This window comes from Petaurus breviceps, unplaced genomic scaffold, assembly GCF_028583685.1.
Source record: "Petaurus breviceps papuanus isolate PSGF00001 unplaced genomic scaffold, PetGlider_PUasm1.0 90847, whole genome shotgun sequence".
NCBI lineage: Eukaryota > Metazoa > Chordata > Mammalia > Diprotodontia > Petauridae > Petaurus > Petaurus breviceps.
Window position 1 is genome coordinate 4,658,754 of NW_027187360.1, and position 17,048 is coordinate 4,675,801.

General features: G+C 37.1%; 1 protein-coding gene across 2 annotated transcripts in view; it reads left to right on the plus strand.

Moving 5' to 3' along the window:
- The first annotated feature begins 200 nt into the window (after window positions 1-200).
- Window positions 201-17,048, plus strand: part of PTPN1 (protein tyrosine phosphatase non-receptor type 1) — a 73,914-nt gene continuing 57,066 nt past the window's right edge. For both annotated transcript variants that reach the window (XM_069072407.1, XM_069072408.1), the window contains exon 1: window positions 201-499. In XM_069072407.1, coding sequence (XP_068928508.1) covers window positions 443-499 — 57 coding nt within the window. In that variant the 5' untranslated portion in view covers window positions 201-442. The remainder of the gene's footprint in view (window positions 500-17,048) is intronic.

The window sequence follows — 17,048 nt, forward strand, 5'->3', positions numbered from 1 at the left end:
CAGTGCTCCCGCTGAGATCTCAGCCGCAAGCCGGGGGAGGACAGGGAGGGAAAGGGGTACTAGGGGTTCAAGGTCTCGCGGGACCTGACGAAAGTACAGCAAGGAGGCAGAAAGGGAAGTGTTCCCCCACCACCCTTTGGGACCTCCCTTTGGCCCCGCCCCCCTCGGAAGTCCCCCGCGAGGATTGGTTATCGGCCCGAGGCGGGGCCTGAGGCAGGCGCGGTGCGTACTTCCGGCTGCCGGGTTGACATGAAGAGACAGCGGTGGTGGTTGAGGAGGCGGTAGCCGCGGCCGGTTCCCGGGGGTTGAGGGCTAAGGAGGGACTGAGGTGGCGGTGAGGGCGGCACCAGAGCTGGAGGAGGCGGTGGAGGGCGGCAGCGGAGGAGACGGACCAGCGGGAAAGAAGGGAGAAGCCACACCCGCCGGCCTGGACGTCTTAGAGATGGAGAAGGAGTTTAACCAGATCGACAAGGCCGGCAGCTGGGCGGCCATTTACCAGGTGCGGGAACGCCGACCCTGGGGCACTGGCTCCTTAGGCTCGGTTAGGCCTTAGTATCATCTCCTCCCCTCACCCTGGGGATGCTGCTGGGGACACAGAGTCCGTACGGAGTTGTTCCTTCTCCCCCCCACCCCCCAGGTCCCTGCTTTTTCTGGGCCTGGACTCTGGTTTCAAGTCTGACTGGAGTGAGGATTTCATCCTTTTCTCCCCCCAGCAGATCCTGACAGTGCTCCCCTGGCGCCTCATCCCCCTTTTTTTGTTCTTGGAAGCAAGCGTACTCTTCTCCCCACCAGGACCTAGTAAGCCTCTTAAGACTCCCCTTTGTCCCTAAGGTCAACATTCCGTATCCCACATTCTTTCCTGTAAAATAGGGTTCTATATAGCCCCTAACTTCTCTTTAGGTTGACATACACACAACCTTACCACGAGCCTCTTTGGACCTCAGATTTCTCATCTGTAAAATGATCGGGCTGGATAAAATGATCTTCACCTTCAAATCTTATCTTTTCCGACCCCATCTCCTAGACACCCATTCTTTGTCTCCTGGGATTGATTCATCCCCAGTTTCACCTCTTCCAGGAAAAGGTTTGGATGCCATAGTAATTTTTCCATTGTCTCCTGGAAATAAGATAAATCACCAATTTTCTCTTTCCCTCCCCTTTTCACCTCCTCTTTCAAAACACTTTTACAGATCTTACCCAAAGATGATAGTACTCTTTTCTACTAGGGTAGCTTATGAGAAGTGGCCTGTTGTGCCATCATTCTTTGGCATCACAGATTGCTCTTTCAGACAAGGATAATAAAATAGGAAATAGGAAGCTGAAACTCCTCTAATTCACACTAAATTAGGATGAGTTCCACATCTGTAAGGCAGATCAAAGCTTGCTACCTTGCACTTAGTTATTTCTGTAGATATCTTGTCTTGTATGACCTGCATAGGATGTGGTGGTATATGTTAAGTTGTGCGGAATTTACTTATTTTTTTAAGTATTAGGTTAGAATATGAAAAGAGATAGTTTTACTAGTAACCAAACTCCTCTAAAGAAAATGTGTGCTTAGTATTTAATGTAATTGTGGCGATGGGAGTGTGGGGAGGGGATGAAAATTAATAAAATATTATTTTGGCACAATAGAAAGTAAAGAAGTAAAGAGAGAAACCTACATACTAAGTTTCAACCAATCTTGACGAGCTTCAGCTAAGCTCAAAAACAAATTGGGAGCTCCATTGCTATGGTTTTAAAATCTAATTTGAAATCCTTTTTTAAAAAAATGCTTTAAGCTGTTAGTGACTGATAAAAGGCTTTTGGGCTGCCCAGGGCCTTTATTCTGATTTGTTTCAACTGCCTTATTCGAGAGCATTCTTTTTGTATCAGCTCTTGATGGAGTTGAGTTCATGTATTGCCAGGTTGTTGTAATCTCTGATATTCAACATGTCAAATTTAGATTCCTTGTCCATTATGTCTGTAAGATAACAAAATTCATTTTATTGGCAACTAGTGAATTTCTGGAGGATGTTTTTAATTAGAGGAGGACTAGAGCAAAGCTCCTGCTTCTAAAAAGTAACTAATGTTTGTAAATGAATGTATAAATACATGTATGAATTTGTTTTTATAGTTGGACCTTTCCTTCTTAGGTCACAGTATCATTATATCCCAAATTTGCCATAGTGAAGTTTAAGTAATGATGTTAGCTAACTTAGAAGAAAAGTTTATCTTTGTATACCAGGGAAAGTGGAAATATTAAAGATTAACCATGCTAGCCTCTCAAAAAAAAGTTTTGTCACGTTTCTACTAGGAGAGTTACGTATGATTGCTTTAAAATAGGATCGTCCAGCCTTTTTGGCATTGCTGCAATATTGGAGATGGTTTCTATGGCCTTAAAAAAGCATGGAGTCTTTCCCCTTCCCCCTTAAATTTACTTTTAGTGTCCTGAAAATTTGAATTTTTTCTCCATTGCAAACTGTTAAGTTGTTTCTTATTATGGAACCAAACCTTTAAAGTGTTGTTTTAGGAAAAGATAGAATGTTAAAAAAAAAAAAGATGGAACTGATCTTTTAAATCTTAACAGAGTAGGCAAGTTTCTACCTTTATATATCTAATTTTAATCCATTATTTCCTCAAGAAATTAGAAAAGAGCATATGGCCAACAGTTAGTGGAGAATCAAGGGGTCTCATTTTCATGGTATTATATTTTTTACTATATAATGCTTCTTATTAGTACAGCTGAGAGGCAGTCTCTCATGTTAGAGTTCTGGGCTTGGAGTTAGGAAGATTAAATCTGACCTGACACATAATAATTGTGTAACCCCAGACAAATCACTATGCACCAGAAATTGTTTTAACCCACAAATTACAGGTAGATGCTTATCTACACTGGTGGAGGAAATTTTCACACTGGAAATTCCCTAAACTGATGAAATCATGGGTCTGGACAAATCAACATGCTATGTTACCTTTGGAAAATGTGGTTAATTTTTAGTTTGCTAAGTGCATTATCTTACCGTTAAAATTTGGTGTCATCTTATTTCTCACCAAAAAAAACTGAAACAGATAATGGGAAAAGGATTAAATGTGAAATAGGAAGAAGTTTCCCTTTGGGTTCAAACTGATGTGGCAGGAAAGTCTTGCTTTGGCTGCTTGTTCCAGCAACGTCTGTGTTGGTTCAGTTTGGTCGAGTGTAAACAATGCTTTGGAATGTTAAAGTTGATCAGTAGCACAAATATCAATGGCATTCACACTAAAAAATCACCTTGATAATAAATAGCATTTTTTGGTTAGTACTTAAAATTCATTCTTTAGCATTTAAGCAGTTATATTTGGAAAATGTAATGCTTTTTGGTCCATACCTAATGTAATTGAGCTGGCAAGACTAGGAGAGCACAAGCATGAGAAACATTGGTCTTGGAAAATGAGATGAAGGAAGGTAGAGGAGGTCTTGGATGAGCAAAAAATTAGTAAAAAGATGCCAGTAAGACACAGTCCCACATAGACTTTGTGGCATAAATGAAATTATTGTTTTAGTTTATTTTCTATGAAACAATAACCATGGCTATATAGGAGAGTTAATGACTGACTTTTGTTGTTGTTCAGTCATTTTTCAGTTGTATTTACCTCTTCATGACCGTGTTTGGGGTTTTCTTGGCAAAGGTGCTGGAATGGTTAGCCATTTCCTTCTCCAGCTCATTTTATGGATGAGGAAACTGAGGCAAACAGGGTTAAGTGACTTACCCAGGGTCACACAGCTAGTATGTATCTAAGACCATATATGAACTCAGAAAATGAGTCTTCCTGATATTAGGCCAAGAACTCTATCCACTACACCACCTAGCTGCCCTAATGGCTGATTTAACTGTTAACAAAACCATATGTTAGTATCTCACTAAAATTCCTTAATGCTGTTATGTATATCTGGCATGTGATACTCCAGTGGGATGGAATATTAAAACTTTATGATACTGTTTGTTTAAAGAACATTGTCTACAAGGAAGTAGTACTTTGGGGGTAAATAAAAAAGAATCTGTACAGTATGCTGTTTGTCGTTCTGTTAAAAAAGAAACAAAGATGAGATGAATAGGAGGTTCTAATCATCTTCAGTGACTTATTAATTCTAAATGGTATTTAGACTAGAACAAAACAAGGACTAATTTTAGTTGTCTATAACTTTGGAGGTGGCAAAACACTTACAATCAGTGGTATTTTGAGCTAACTGGAAGCACCAGCAGATATGGTGGAGGGGAGAATAACTTAGTGCCATTATTCAGTTGACATCACTGGCATATTTATAGGAATGAATGCCCTGGTACATTTGGAAGTGAGCAAGTTCTGCCAGTGGCTCCTAGAGGCATTCAGAGGACAATGATTAGGAAAATCGTTTTCAGTTGTGACATTGTCCTGATTCTCCACCCCCTCACCCATGTAACTGAATTTTTCCTTTTAATATGAAGCCTCTACTAAGCCCTATAATAATGTGGTTGAATTATTTTACTGCATACTTTATATAAAGAAACAGGAAACTTCCATTAGAGGTTTTAGATGTATAAAGTGCTTTCCCCTCTATTATAGCATATGAGATTTTTCTTACTTTATTATTTTGACACTACTCCTGTAAGCTACAGAATTTATGACACAAATTAAGTATGTATATTGAGTCATTTTTATTTTGTGAAAACATAGACCTCTTGCATAAGCTGGCATTCTCCTTACAATGTCATATTAAATTGCTTCTGAGTTTATACTAGTTAGTTTCAGCAAGTAGGTTGCACAAATTCCTTTACTGTGATAATGTTCAGTGAGGTTGGTGCTGGAGTTGGTTTGACTTTAAAAAAATATATATTTTATAATATCAGATTTAAGATTTCCAGGCAGCATCTGTGTAGGCTTTCTTAGCAGTATTACAGCCTGAATATAGATTGTCACTATGGGAGGAAAATAGGGACATAATACAATGTGTTCTTACATCCTAATTTGTCATGGGTTTACGTAGGTTCTTAGCTAGAATTTCGAAACTAGGAGAGATCTTAGGATTTTAGATTTAAAGCTAAAGTGGACTTAGAGGTTCTCTACTTCAGCCCTTCATTTTTACAGATAAATAAGCTCAAACATAGGTTAAGTAACTTGCCCAAGGTCTCTTCAGTGGTCAGCAGAAGCAAAGCTGGGGTTTGTACACAAATAAGCCTTCAGCCCCATTCCCTTAGTACAGCTCCTTCATTTTATGGATCAGGAAACAGGCCCAGAGAGAGGAAGTGACTAGCTACCCACAGGATTGGCAGAGTCAAGACTAAAACCCAGGGCTTCTTATTTTTTGCACAGTACCAGTTGTATTCTCCCAGGAGGGACATTTCATAGAATAAGCTTTCTTTCCCTCTTTGTGCCAAAAAGAAAATCTTATATGTCTTATTTTTCATTTTGCATTCACAAGTTTATTGAGAACCTACTTGGCCTAGATTCTGAGGAGGATACAAAAATATATGATGGTGATTTTTGAAAAGGACTCATATATAAAAAGTTATGATAATGAATTTTGAAAGGACTTGTATATATGCAGTAGAAATTGGAAATTGGAATTGCTTATTTTATTTTGTAGAAGCCATCAGCAGATTTTTACTTGGCTTGTGATTAATTTAACTGTCACATGGGAAGTGGAACATCTTGGTCTTTTTATCAACTTCTGAATCATGCTGTAACTTTATGATGTTATTTTTAGATTTGGTCTCAGGCTGCTACGGGGCTATGTACATAGTACACTCAAAATATTTGTTGAATTACTTGTGTCAAATCTATCCACATCTCCAAAAAGTAGATACGCCATAACATTTTACTGAAGCTTATGTTTTCACAAAACAGTGGTCTGAGAAGCATTTCTGGATCCTCAGAATAAACAACCTTATGAATCAATGAGGACTACAATCTTAAATATATTCCAGGTGTTGTAGAAAGGATAACCAAAACTGGATTTCGGGAAGCACTTTGTACCTTTCCGATGCATTTATATTGTGTTTGTTTCTTTGACTTAAAATGGGAAGCATAGTATTCCGTATCCAGTAGGCACTTGTAAAATATTCACTGGAATGAATCAATGAAAAGGACACTGGATTTGGAATTGGGAACTTTGGCTTTTAGTTGCATCCCTGACAGTAATTAACAGTGTGAATCTGGGTAATTAACTTCCTTTCTTGAGGCCCCAGTTTCCTCATTTGTAAAGTAAGGTGTTAGATTACTTTCTTTGCCCACAACTGAGGTCTAAGTCCCTTTTCAACTCTAAAACTGTTTAGGAATATCTTGTACATTGTAAAGGGCCTGGAAAAATCCTTGCAGAATCAAAATGGTATTTTCCTTCTTAGGAGGTGCCTAGGTTTATGCCAGTGCTCAGGACTTATTTTTAATGTGTTTTTTTTTTTATCTTTGCAAAAAGTTTCTAAATAAATATACTTCATTATCCCTTCCAGTAAATGTAGTTTTAGTAACATGAGCAAGCGGCATAACTTAGATAAAGTTGCATGCATGACCTATGTCTGTAGAATCTGAGTGGCTTTTCCTGTAAAAGATTGAGGAACTGATTCTTCAGAATTTACCAAAGACATCTGCTAGGTACTTAAAGAACCGTAGACATGTTTTTTATGTTGTAATTTTGGAAAAAGCCATCATCTGACATAAAATTAATCTGAAGAGCATGATATTTTTGCAAATAATTTGCTATGTTTTTGTAGGAAATACCTAATAAAGATCACCTTATAAGTGCCTAATAAAGATTCTTCACTTGGTTTGTTCTGGCAATAGAGCAAGCCATTCACCATGGAAAGCCTTTAGCTTTTCTTTTGATTGTCAAGGAGTAACGCAAGGCCCACTGCAGCCATAATAATGACTATTTTTGCATGGAAGCAGTTCAGTTTGTAGCTCTGTGTGATTGTGATGTTGGTAAAAATCTAAGCTATAAAAATGGGAGTTTGGTTTTCCAGTCATCCAGTTATATCCATCTGGATAGAATTTGATTCTTCAGAAAATCTCATATCTACTAGTGGCCTACAGGGTAAAGAATCTATCAGCATATGAAGTTCACTAGTTCTTAGGATTTGGTAGGAAGGCAACAATACCTCACTGTTAATCAAAGGAATTATAAACTTCTAAGTCTCTAATATACTTTAAGTTTGCTAGTGTTCTTGATGTACAAATAACTGATGATGCTGGCCAACTTGTAGAAAGATGCTTGACCTTACTATGAAGTAAAGAGATTCGTGGCAAAGTGGATTGAGAGCTGGCCTCAAAGGCAGAAAATCTTAGGTTCAAGGTCCATTTCTGACATAAATACTGGCACCCTGGCAAGGATCCTGGGGCAAGTCACTTAATCACTCAGCACTCTAAGTAAATGCTTTAATACTGTAAGTTGCAAAGAAGGTACCAACCTAGAGGTACCTAGAGGTAGAGGGATTTAGCTCACTGGGAGTATCAGTGAAGTCATTGTTTCATTTTGTATCTTTCTTGAAGTAAAGCTGAGGTTCTGTGTAATGCTATATCCTAATTTCAAATGAAGGCTCTTTCAACAGAAGAGAGCTTTCTTGTCTGTCATGTAGAAAGAAAGACATCTGTATTTGAGGAAAAGTTACTAAATTGTGGCTTTAGTGGTGACTGCCAGAATCTACAGAGGTAGTTTTCCAGAACCAGTTACTTTTAAAATTTTAAATACTGTTTAGACTGTCAGTTGCTTTCATTGATCTGTTAAATTAATCCATTTCTATAAATTAATGGATTTTTTTACTAGCTACCTCTTCACAATATTAAAGATAAAATTTTAACCTCAATTTCTATTTTACTACTAAAGTTTTTATTTTGTGAAGGGGATTTCATTACTAATGCAGATATCTCTACTTTTATATTGCCTATGAATTATACAGAAATAAAATTAATCTTTAATAGCTCCTGCTAGAGTTTTTTGTATTTTATTTTTTCCAAATGTTATGTGTACTGACTATTCAGGGAAGTATATCCTATCGTTCATTACTTAAAATAAAGTGGATATGTAATAATTATTGTAAATATCTGCACCATTCTTGAGGACAAAATATCACAGTTATTGCGATTTGAAATCAGTTCTTAATGTATCTTGACTGAATCAAAAAATATGCTACTAGATGTTAGCTGTATTTGGCTTACTAAAATAGTAAGCTAACTGTAAATGGCTATGATGGTTGATCATTTATCATCCTTAAGGGCAATACTATAGACTACTACATGGGTATGCCACTCTAAAATAGTTCTCATGTCATGTAAATGTTTAAGAAACAAAAACTTTTATGGTGATCTTAATCACATGGGATTGGGGCTTTTGGAATGTGATGTTTCCTCTCTCCAGATGCCAGGCAGGTTTGTGGTGTCCTCAGGACCATGCTAGGATGGAGATTTTAATCAGAACAGGTCCAGTGGATAAGCTGGTGTAGAATCGAGAAAGATCTCTGGCCTAAACCCCATTTCTGTAGTGGACTTTGGGGTACCAAGTAGTTTATTCATGCTTGCCTAGTGCCCAGTTGTTCAACAGCTTTGGCAGTATTCTAGGAATTGTCACACTCAGCAACATTGTGTTATTGTTGTTCAGTTGTGTTCAGCTCTTCATGATTCCATTTGGGTTTTTTTTTTTTTTTTTGGCAAAAATACTGAAGTGGTTTACCATTTCTTTGTCCATCTCATTTTACAGATGAAGCAACTGAGGGTTAATTGACTTGCCCTGAGTCACACATTTACTCAGTGTCTGAGACCAGATTTAAACTCATTAAGATAAAGTCTTCCTGACTTCAGGTCTATGCTCTATCCACTGAAACAACAATGTTAAGTTGTAACAGGTGTGTTTGAATATCACACTATCCTTTTCCAGTTTTATCTGCATAGTTTTTCATCCCTCAGTTTTCTTTTTTACTAATAATACCTCTAGGACTATACACTTTACTTTGTTTGTACTATAAATTACCCTTATATTTGTATTGTATAGTGGATAGAGAGCTGATCTCAATGTGAGAACTCAGTGCAAGAAAGGCCCACTTTTGCCATGCTGACTTGATGACCCTGGCAAGTCACTTAATCTCTTAGTGTTCTGGGCAGCTCTTTCCTTTGCCAATAAATTGCAGGGACAATGCCAGATTGCAGTAGTAGAGGGTATTTCCTCATCTAGGAGTTCCCTATGTCAGTGAAACCACAGGTCCAATTCCTATTCCTATCCCTACATGCTTCTTTCTTTCCCTTATGAATGGTTTATTATTCTCTTCCCTCTACTCTTTAACTCCCAGCAATACTTTTGCCACCTATATCCTAGGACTGTTCTGAAGACCCTTTTGTGAACTGTGAAAAAATTTTATGGCCTTGATATTAAACTTAAAATATGCACAAAATTCTTGATAATTCAGAGAACTGATAATTTTGTAGGTATCTATTTGCATAATACTCATTTACTGACAATTAAAAACTGAACTAATCACCAGAGGATAGGTTACAGGTAGTGACTTTTTGGAGCCACAGTGATTTGTGAAATTCTTCTGTGAAGTGGAATAGGTAGGGAAGGTTTTGATCAGCCTTATTTAGGAAGAGTGCCTACATAAAGGAAATTGATCTTTGAAGTCTAATAATTTCCTGAGATAATTTAAGTTTATGAAAGATGATTAAATGCCAATTTTTCTCTTATAAGTTATTTTTGTATTGTTAACAATATAGTTATATATTTTCCTATCAGAGTTTTGATGTTGACAGTTTAACTTTTAAAGTAGGGAATAAGAGAAATAGAAATTGGTTTGAAAAGTAATTTGGGCAAAAATCAATTTTCTTGGGTATTATTGAACAACTAAAACTATCAGAAATAGTTACTATTCTAAATACTTACATATTGCATATACTGTTTTTATTTATGGGTCAAAATAACTTTTGTCTTCTATGTTTCTTTGATATACAGTGTGCTTTAGTCACATTAAATGCCAAAGGCTGTTTCTAAAAACAGAAGTGACACAACTAAAGTTAACTAAAAAGTTAAGCTTTCATCTCACTTTTGTGTATGAGTTACTTTAATGTTTGATTTTGTAGGCTGATTTTAAGGTAGTGATGAATGTAATTGCTTGTGCTTTGAGCTAATTTTAGCTTCAGTTAAGTTGTTTGTGGCATTTTTAAATGTGCCTTCTAGAAACACTGAAACTTAATGTAGGGCATAAAAATCTCCACAATCTTTTACCCAACTTAAAAAAATATTTTTGCTTATATGTTATAAGTTGATCAAATATGTTATCTGGGGAGCCACAGGAGCTTGCTATTTCTAAAAGATATAAAAACTCCTTGTAGCTTTTTGAAAAAATCTCCTTTTATTTCTCAGTAGAAAACTTTAGGCAGGGGATGGATACCCTAATTATCAAATTTGGTTGTCCCCAAATGTTGGTTCTAGGATATTTCCTTGTAAGAAAGAGATAGTAGGGGGGTGGAGCCAAGATGGCAGAGTAAAAGAGAGAGATGGTAAAAGAAGCCTAATATTAAGCTCCTTGCTTGTATCATTCTCAAGGTCTGTCATCATTCTCTATGAAACCCAACCACCTTTACTTTTTAAGAAAGTAAATAGTAGAAGCCCTCCCAGGACCCCCACTCCCACCCCCAACCCTGGTTCTAAGTTATGGTTGAATGTTTGTAAGTGTATTTCAGTGACACTGTCTTTTGCTTTCTCCACTATAAATAATTGGATGTTGAAAGTAGAAACCAGATAAAATTAAATTGTGTAAGATTGCAAGAAGATTTAGTACTCAGGATGGTAGCAAAACATTGATACAGTGATACTAAATCCTTGTATTATGGCTTAGGATGGTTAGCTCAACTGATTAAATCCATGAGACCAAGGATGTAGGCCCTTTCCCTTTATTGTGCATTTTTACATAAAGACCAATTGTGTTTCACTGCTCTAATCTCACATTGTTTTGCCAATGTCTGCTGACCATCTTGATCACATATGCTGTTGGTCACAAGAAGGATTAGGTGGTTCAGTCTAACTCATCACCACTCCAGGGTGGGATATGTATGCCCTAATGCTAGATAAGTAGAAACATAATAGACCATGTTGTGATTACCCTGAGATGAAAAGTGGGACACATTTGAATTATTTCATGTGACTTGCCTCGATTAAATCCTATTACTGTGACATAATTCTTTATGTCTTGGGAATAAATTGTAAATTTTCAGATTTTGCACAGTCAAAACCACCTGATGCCATTGCTTATGAATGCACAATTTTGATTACTTATAAAATTAATTCTTTTTGTTTTAAATACATATAAGTGTTTAGTAATTTTATGGCAACGATTCTCATTCTCATACTAGTTTAAGTCTCATTCCCCACCCCCCATGCCCCATTCCCATTTCCATCTAATTTGTACTTGCTTACAAACATAAATTGACCTAAATTAGGATATGATAATATTTGGTAGAATGATGAAATATTAGATGACATTATTCATCTTTGAGTTCACTGAAATAACTATAATAAACTTCAGCATAATGGAATAGTGGAAATACTATTGCCTTTTTTTGCTGTAATTTCTGTAACTTGGAAGAGAGATTGGTTTGCTCATTGCTCCATAATTCAGTAAAGGATGTGAAAATATAGGTTGTAGCTCTTAACCATGGCCTGGTTTTCCATGATCCCTTTTAGAATTTAATTTTTTTTAACTCAGAAGCCAAAAAAAGATCCGAAACATATTAGTGATTAATTCTCTTTGTATAACTCATTTGTTGAAATTGAATGGAGGAAGGAGAGGATTTGGTGGGAAACCAAAAATCAGAAAGGAAATGATAGAGTTGATGTAAGGAAAAGAAAACTGAAAGAAGAGTGATCTTGACAATAAAATCCAGGAAAAATTAATATGTAGGTGTTTATTACTTTTTTTGTTCTATCATCTCCATTTTATCTTCCTTACATTTCCCCTTTAAGAATGTTTTGGAAAAGTTGTTATAATATTTTCCACCTTAGGCAACTTACTATAACTGTATTTTGCCTCATGTTAACTTATTTCCATGAGCTGTTTTTGGATGACTAACTTCAAAATTAAATTGGATGGATTATAAGTGAACTGGTAAAAGAAATTATTTTGAAAGACATTAGAGTGGTTTCTTTTCCATAATTTATTTGTATTTTGCTTAGAAATAATAAATTAATGAGAATATCCATTAATTGCCTACTATGTGCCAAATAAAGTCAGATAGTCCCTTCCTGAAGGAACACACATTCAAGTGGGGGAGGAGAACAACATATATAGGGGAATGGTGGCCAATGGAAGATATTTTTGTCCAGGAAGTCACAGGAATGAGTTGAGCTATAAGGAATTTGTCATACACTTTCCAGAAACAGTGGTACTGTAGATTTGATTACTATTCCCAATAAAAGAAGTAAAAAACTAGATCTCTCATCAGACAGGACTGTGGAGAAGAGGGTATAGCGGCATGATGGCTTGGCCCAGGAGTATATATAAATGTGTGGTGTGGTCAGGAGTAGACCTTAAATTGTTATGTGATTAGATATTATCACCAAGTTGTGTTTAGGATCAAAACTAGCATATAGTGTTTCATTTAATCTTTATGCCAGTTTTCTGTAGTCTATAAAAGTATGTTTATCTTGACTGAGTACAGCACATCAGGATAAATAATAGATTAGGAAGACTTTTTACCTTTATTGATAATCAGGATGTATGTTCTGGTTTAGCCCCACAAAAGTGGGATTTTGTGAATCTTTATTCCCCAAAGTGGTATTAAAAGCCCACAGCACCTAAGTCCAGCGTGGTTTTGGCATTCTTAAGTGTGTGGTTAAATATCATTTTTCCTGTACATGTGAAATGGAGTTTTGAGTCTCACCCAAAACTCCCTAGATTACAGCCCCAAAGGAAGAGTGCCTAGTCAGTACAATATCCTATTGATAATCGATACTAAATGATAAATGTCCTTAAGGTCTGAGAACAATATATAAGGTATACGTACAATATAGCTTTCTTTCAGGAAAATAGTTTCTGACAGTCCCTAAAATAGGATAAGAACTTCTGGGGCAATCTTGTCTGTGTGTGTGTGTGTGTGTATGTGTGTGTGTGTGTGTGTGTGTGTGTGTATTGGAGGGGGGGATATTTGGGTTTATTTGCTTTTAGTTCAAGTTTGCTTCAACTTCTTTTCTTTTTACATTTATTTATTTTATTTTGAACTTAAGAAATAAAACAAGAATTTCCATAACGAAGTGAGATAGAAAAACAGGATTGTACCTGAAAATCACAGATCCGTTGTGTACAATTTGCTATATACAAAAAAAATTACCATGTAGCTTTCTTTTTCCCCTTTCCTCCACTCCAAACTTTGAGATGCCTACCATTAATCACAAATCTCTGTGTGTACAAATTTTTATGCATGTACATATATACACATACATACACATATATGTCGATTCTTTTTCTGTATTCAAATGGCATCTTCATAGGGTCTTTTTGGTTAATTTGGGTTTTTGTAATATTGAGAGTGACTTGGTTGCTCAAAGTTGTTCTTAAACAATATTGCTGTTACTGTATACAAACATTCTCTTGTTTCTGCTACTTTCACTCTTCATTATGTTGTGGACATCTTTCTATGCTTTTCTAAACATCATTGAGCGCATCATTTCTCGTATTATTCCATCATGAACATATACCACAATTTTTTTTAGCCATTCCCCAGTTGACAGGCATCCCCACAATTTCCAGTTCTTTTCCACCACAAAGAACTGATATAAATATTTTAGAACATGTAGGTTCATTTCTATTTTCCCTAATCATCTTGGGAAATAGACCTAAGAATGCTATTGTTGGGTCAACAGATATAGGCAGTTTAATAACTCTTTGGGCATAATTCCAAATCGCTTTCCAAAATGGTTAGATCATCTCACAAATCCAACAACAATGAATTATGGTCCCACTTTTTCCCCATCCCCTCCAGCATTTGTCACTTTCCCCCTCTATCATTTTAGCCAATCAGGTATAAAATGATATCTCAAGGTTGTTTTATTTGCATTTCTCTAATTAATAATAATTTAGATCATTTTTTTCATATGACTATAAATTGTTTTGATTTCTTTGAAAAACTGCCTATTCGTATCCTTTGAACATTTAGCAATTGGGGAATGACTCACATTCTTATAGATTTGCCAAAGTTCTTTATATATTAAAGATATGAGACTTTATCTGAGGAACTGCTATAAAATTTGTTCCCCAGTTTTCTGCTTTCCTTCTGATATTGGCTATATTTGTTTTATTTGTATAAGACCTTTTTAATTTAACATAATCGGGGGCGGAGTCAAGATGGCGGAATAGAAACTGGACTTCCAAGTGGCTTTGGCTTCCACCTCCTCCAATATATGTAAAAAATGACTCTAAACAAACTTTAGAGCTACAGAACCCACAAAGTGACAGAGAAAAACAAATCTCCCACTGAAGGAAGCCTGGCAGGCCGGCAGAAAGGGTTGATCTCAGCACCCTAGAAGCCAAGCCCAGTCCTGAGTGAGCCCACGGTTTTAGCCCCAGGGTGGCCCCAACCAGCGGCAGCAGGAGCAGACTTTGGGAGCGTACATCACCAGCAGCTGTTTCTAGATTTCTAATCCACAAATGCCAAAGACAAAGTAAAAGGTCAGTGTGGAACTTTGTTCACACAGGGGGGGCACAGTCTGGCTGCTACCCCCGGAGGGAGAAGTGGCGGAGGTGCAGCAGCTGCAGCCACTACTGTGGCTGCTTCCAGAGCTCCTGGCCTGTAGATTGTAGGGGGACCGGGGGACCATTCAGAGGGTAAGTGCTCTTGCTTTCACCTGCTTGGATCCAGATCACAGTCTTGGGTGGTGGTCTTGGGCTGTGTGACCAGTGAGCCAGAGTGTGTGGGGGATGTAGAGACAATACCCTCCTAATAGTTCTGGCAGCTGTGAAAACCCCAGCAATTTGGGACATAACTCTCTCCATTTTAGAAGCAGAGTTCTACCGTGGCAGAGAGTTCAAAAGTAATTGGCTGCCTATATGAGCAAGCACAGGAAGAACAGATGATAGAATCCTTTTTGGGGGACAGAAAGGGTCAAGGCATGGAGGGGGAGGAAGACATAGAAGTCAGAACTCCTGCATGAAAAGCCCCTAAGAAAAATTTGAACTGCTTACAGGCCATGGAGGAGCTCAAGAAGGATTTTGAAAATCAAGTAAGAGAAGAGGAGGAAAAATTGGGAAGAGAAATGAGAATGATTCAAGAAAATCATGAAAAGTGAATCAACAGCCTGCTAAAGGAGACCCAAAAATACACTGAAGAAAATAACACCTTAAAAAAATAGACTAACTCAAATGGCAAAAGAGGCCCAAAAAGCCAGCGAAAAGAATACTTTAAAAGGACGAATTTGCCAGATGGAAAAGGAATTTCAAAAATTCACTGAAGAGAATAACTCCTTCAAAATTAGATTGGAGCGATTAGAAGCTAATGACTCTATGAGAAATCAAGATATTATAAAACAGATCCAAACAAATGAAAAAATAGAAGGCAGTGTGAAATAACTCATTGGAAAAACCACTGACCTGGAAAATAGATCCAGGAGAGATCATTTAAAAATTATTGGTCTACCTGAAAGCCAGGAACAAAAAAAAGAGCCTAGACACCGTCTTTCAAGAAATTATCATGCAAAATTGCCCTGATATTCTAGAACCACAGGGCAAAATAGAAATTGAAAGAATTCACCAATTGCCTCTTGAAAAAGATCCCAAAAAGAAAACTCCTAGGAATATTATAGCCAAATTCCAGAGTTCCCAGGTCAAGGAGAAAATACTGCAAGCAGTCAGGAAGAAACAATTTGAGTATTGTGTAAACACAATCAGGATAACACAAGAGGTAGCAGCTTCTACATTAAGGGATTGAAGGGCTTGGAATATGATATTCCAGAGGTCAAAGGAGCTAGGACTAAAACCAAGAATCATCTACCCAGCAAAACTGAGTATAATGCTACAGGGGAAAATATGGTCATTCAATGAAATACAGGACTTTCAAGCATTCTTGATGAAAAAAACCAGAACTAAATAGAATATTTGACTTTTATATACAAGAAGCATGAGAAGGTAAACAGGAAAAAGAAATCACAAGGAACTTATTAATAAAGTTGAACTATCCACATTCCTACACGGAAAAACAATAATTGTAACTCATAAGACTTTTCTCAATATGAGGATAGCTGAAGGGTGCGTGTGTGTGTAGGAGGATGTATGTGCATATAAATATATATGTGAGTGTGGGCATTTATATGTTCATGTATACATAGAGGGCACAGGATGAGTTGAATATGAAGGGATGATATCTAAAAAATAAAATTAAGAGGTGAGAGAGGAATTTATTGGGAGAAGAAGAAAGGGAGCAATAGATTAGGATGAATTATCTCATATAAAAGAGGCAAGAGAAAATTGTTACAATGGAGGGGAAGAGCAGGAAGGTGAAAGCGAATGGGACAACTTGATTCCCATTGAATTTGGCCTGAGGAAGGAATAACATACACACTCAATTGGGTATCTTACCCTATAAGAAAATAGGGGGGTTGGGGATAAGAGTGGGGAGAATAGAAGGGAGGGCAGATTGGGGAAGGGGGTAGTTAGAAGCAAATATTTTTTGAAAAGGGATAGGGTCAAAGGAGAAAATAGAATAAGTGGGGGGCAGGATAGGATGGAGGGAAATATAGTTAGTCTTCCACAATGTAACTACTATAGAAATTATTTGGGTAACTACACATGTACAATCTATATTGAATTGCTTGTCTTCCCAGTGGGGGTGGGTGAGGAGGGAAGAAGGAAAAAAAATCTGGAACTCAGTTTTAAAAACAAATGTTTAAAAATTGTTTTTTTTACATGCACCTGGGAAATAAGATATACAGGTACTGGGGTATAGAAACCTATCTTGCCCTACTAGAAAGTGTAGCGGCAAGCACCCCAAGCACGTCCTCAGGGTTTGCTGCCAATACAGGTTCTTAGATCTGCTTTGTTAAAGGAAAGCAACTCAAAATGGATTAACAAGCTTACTTTAACCCATCA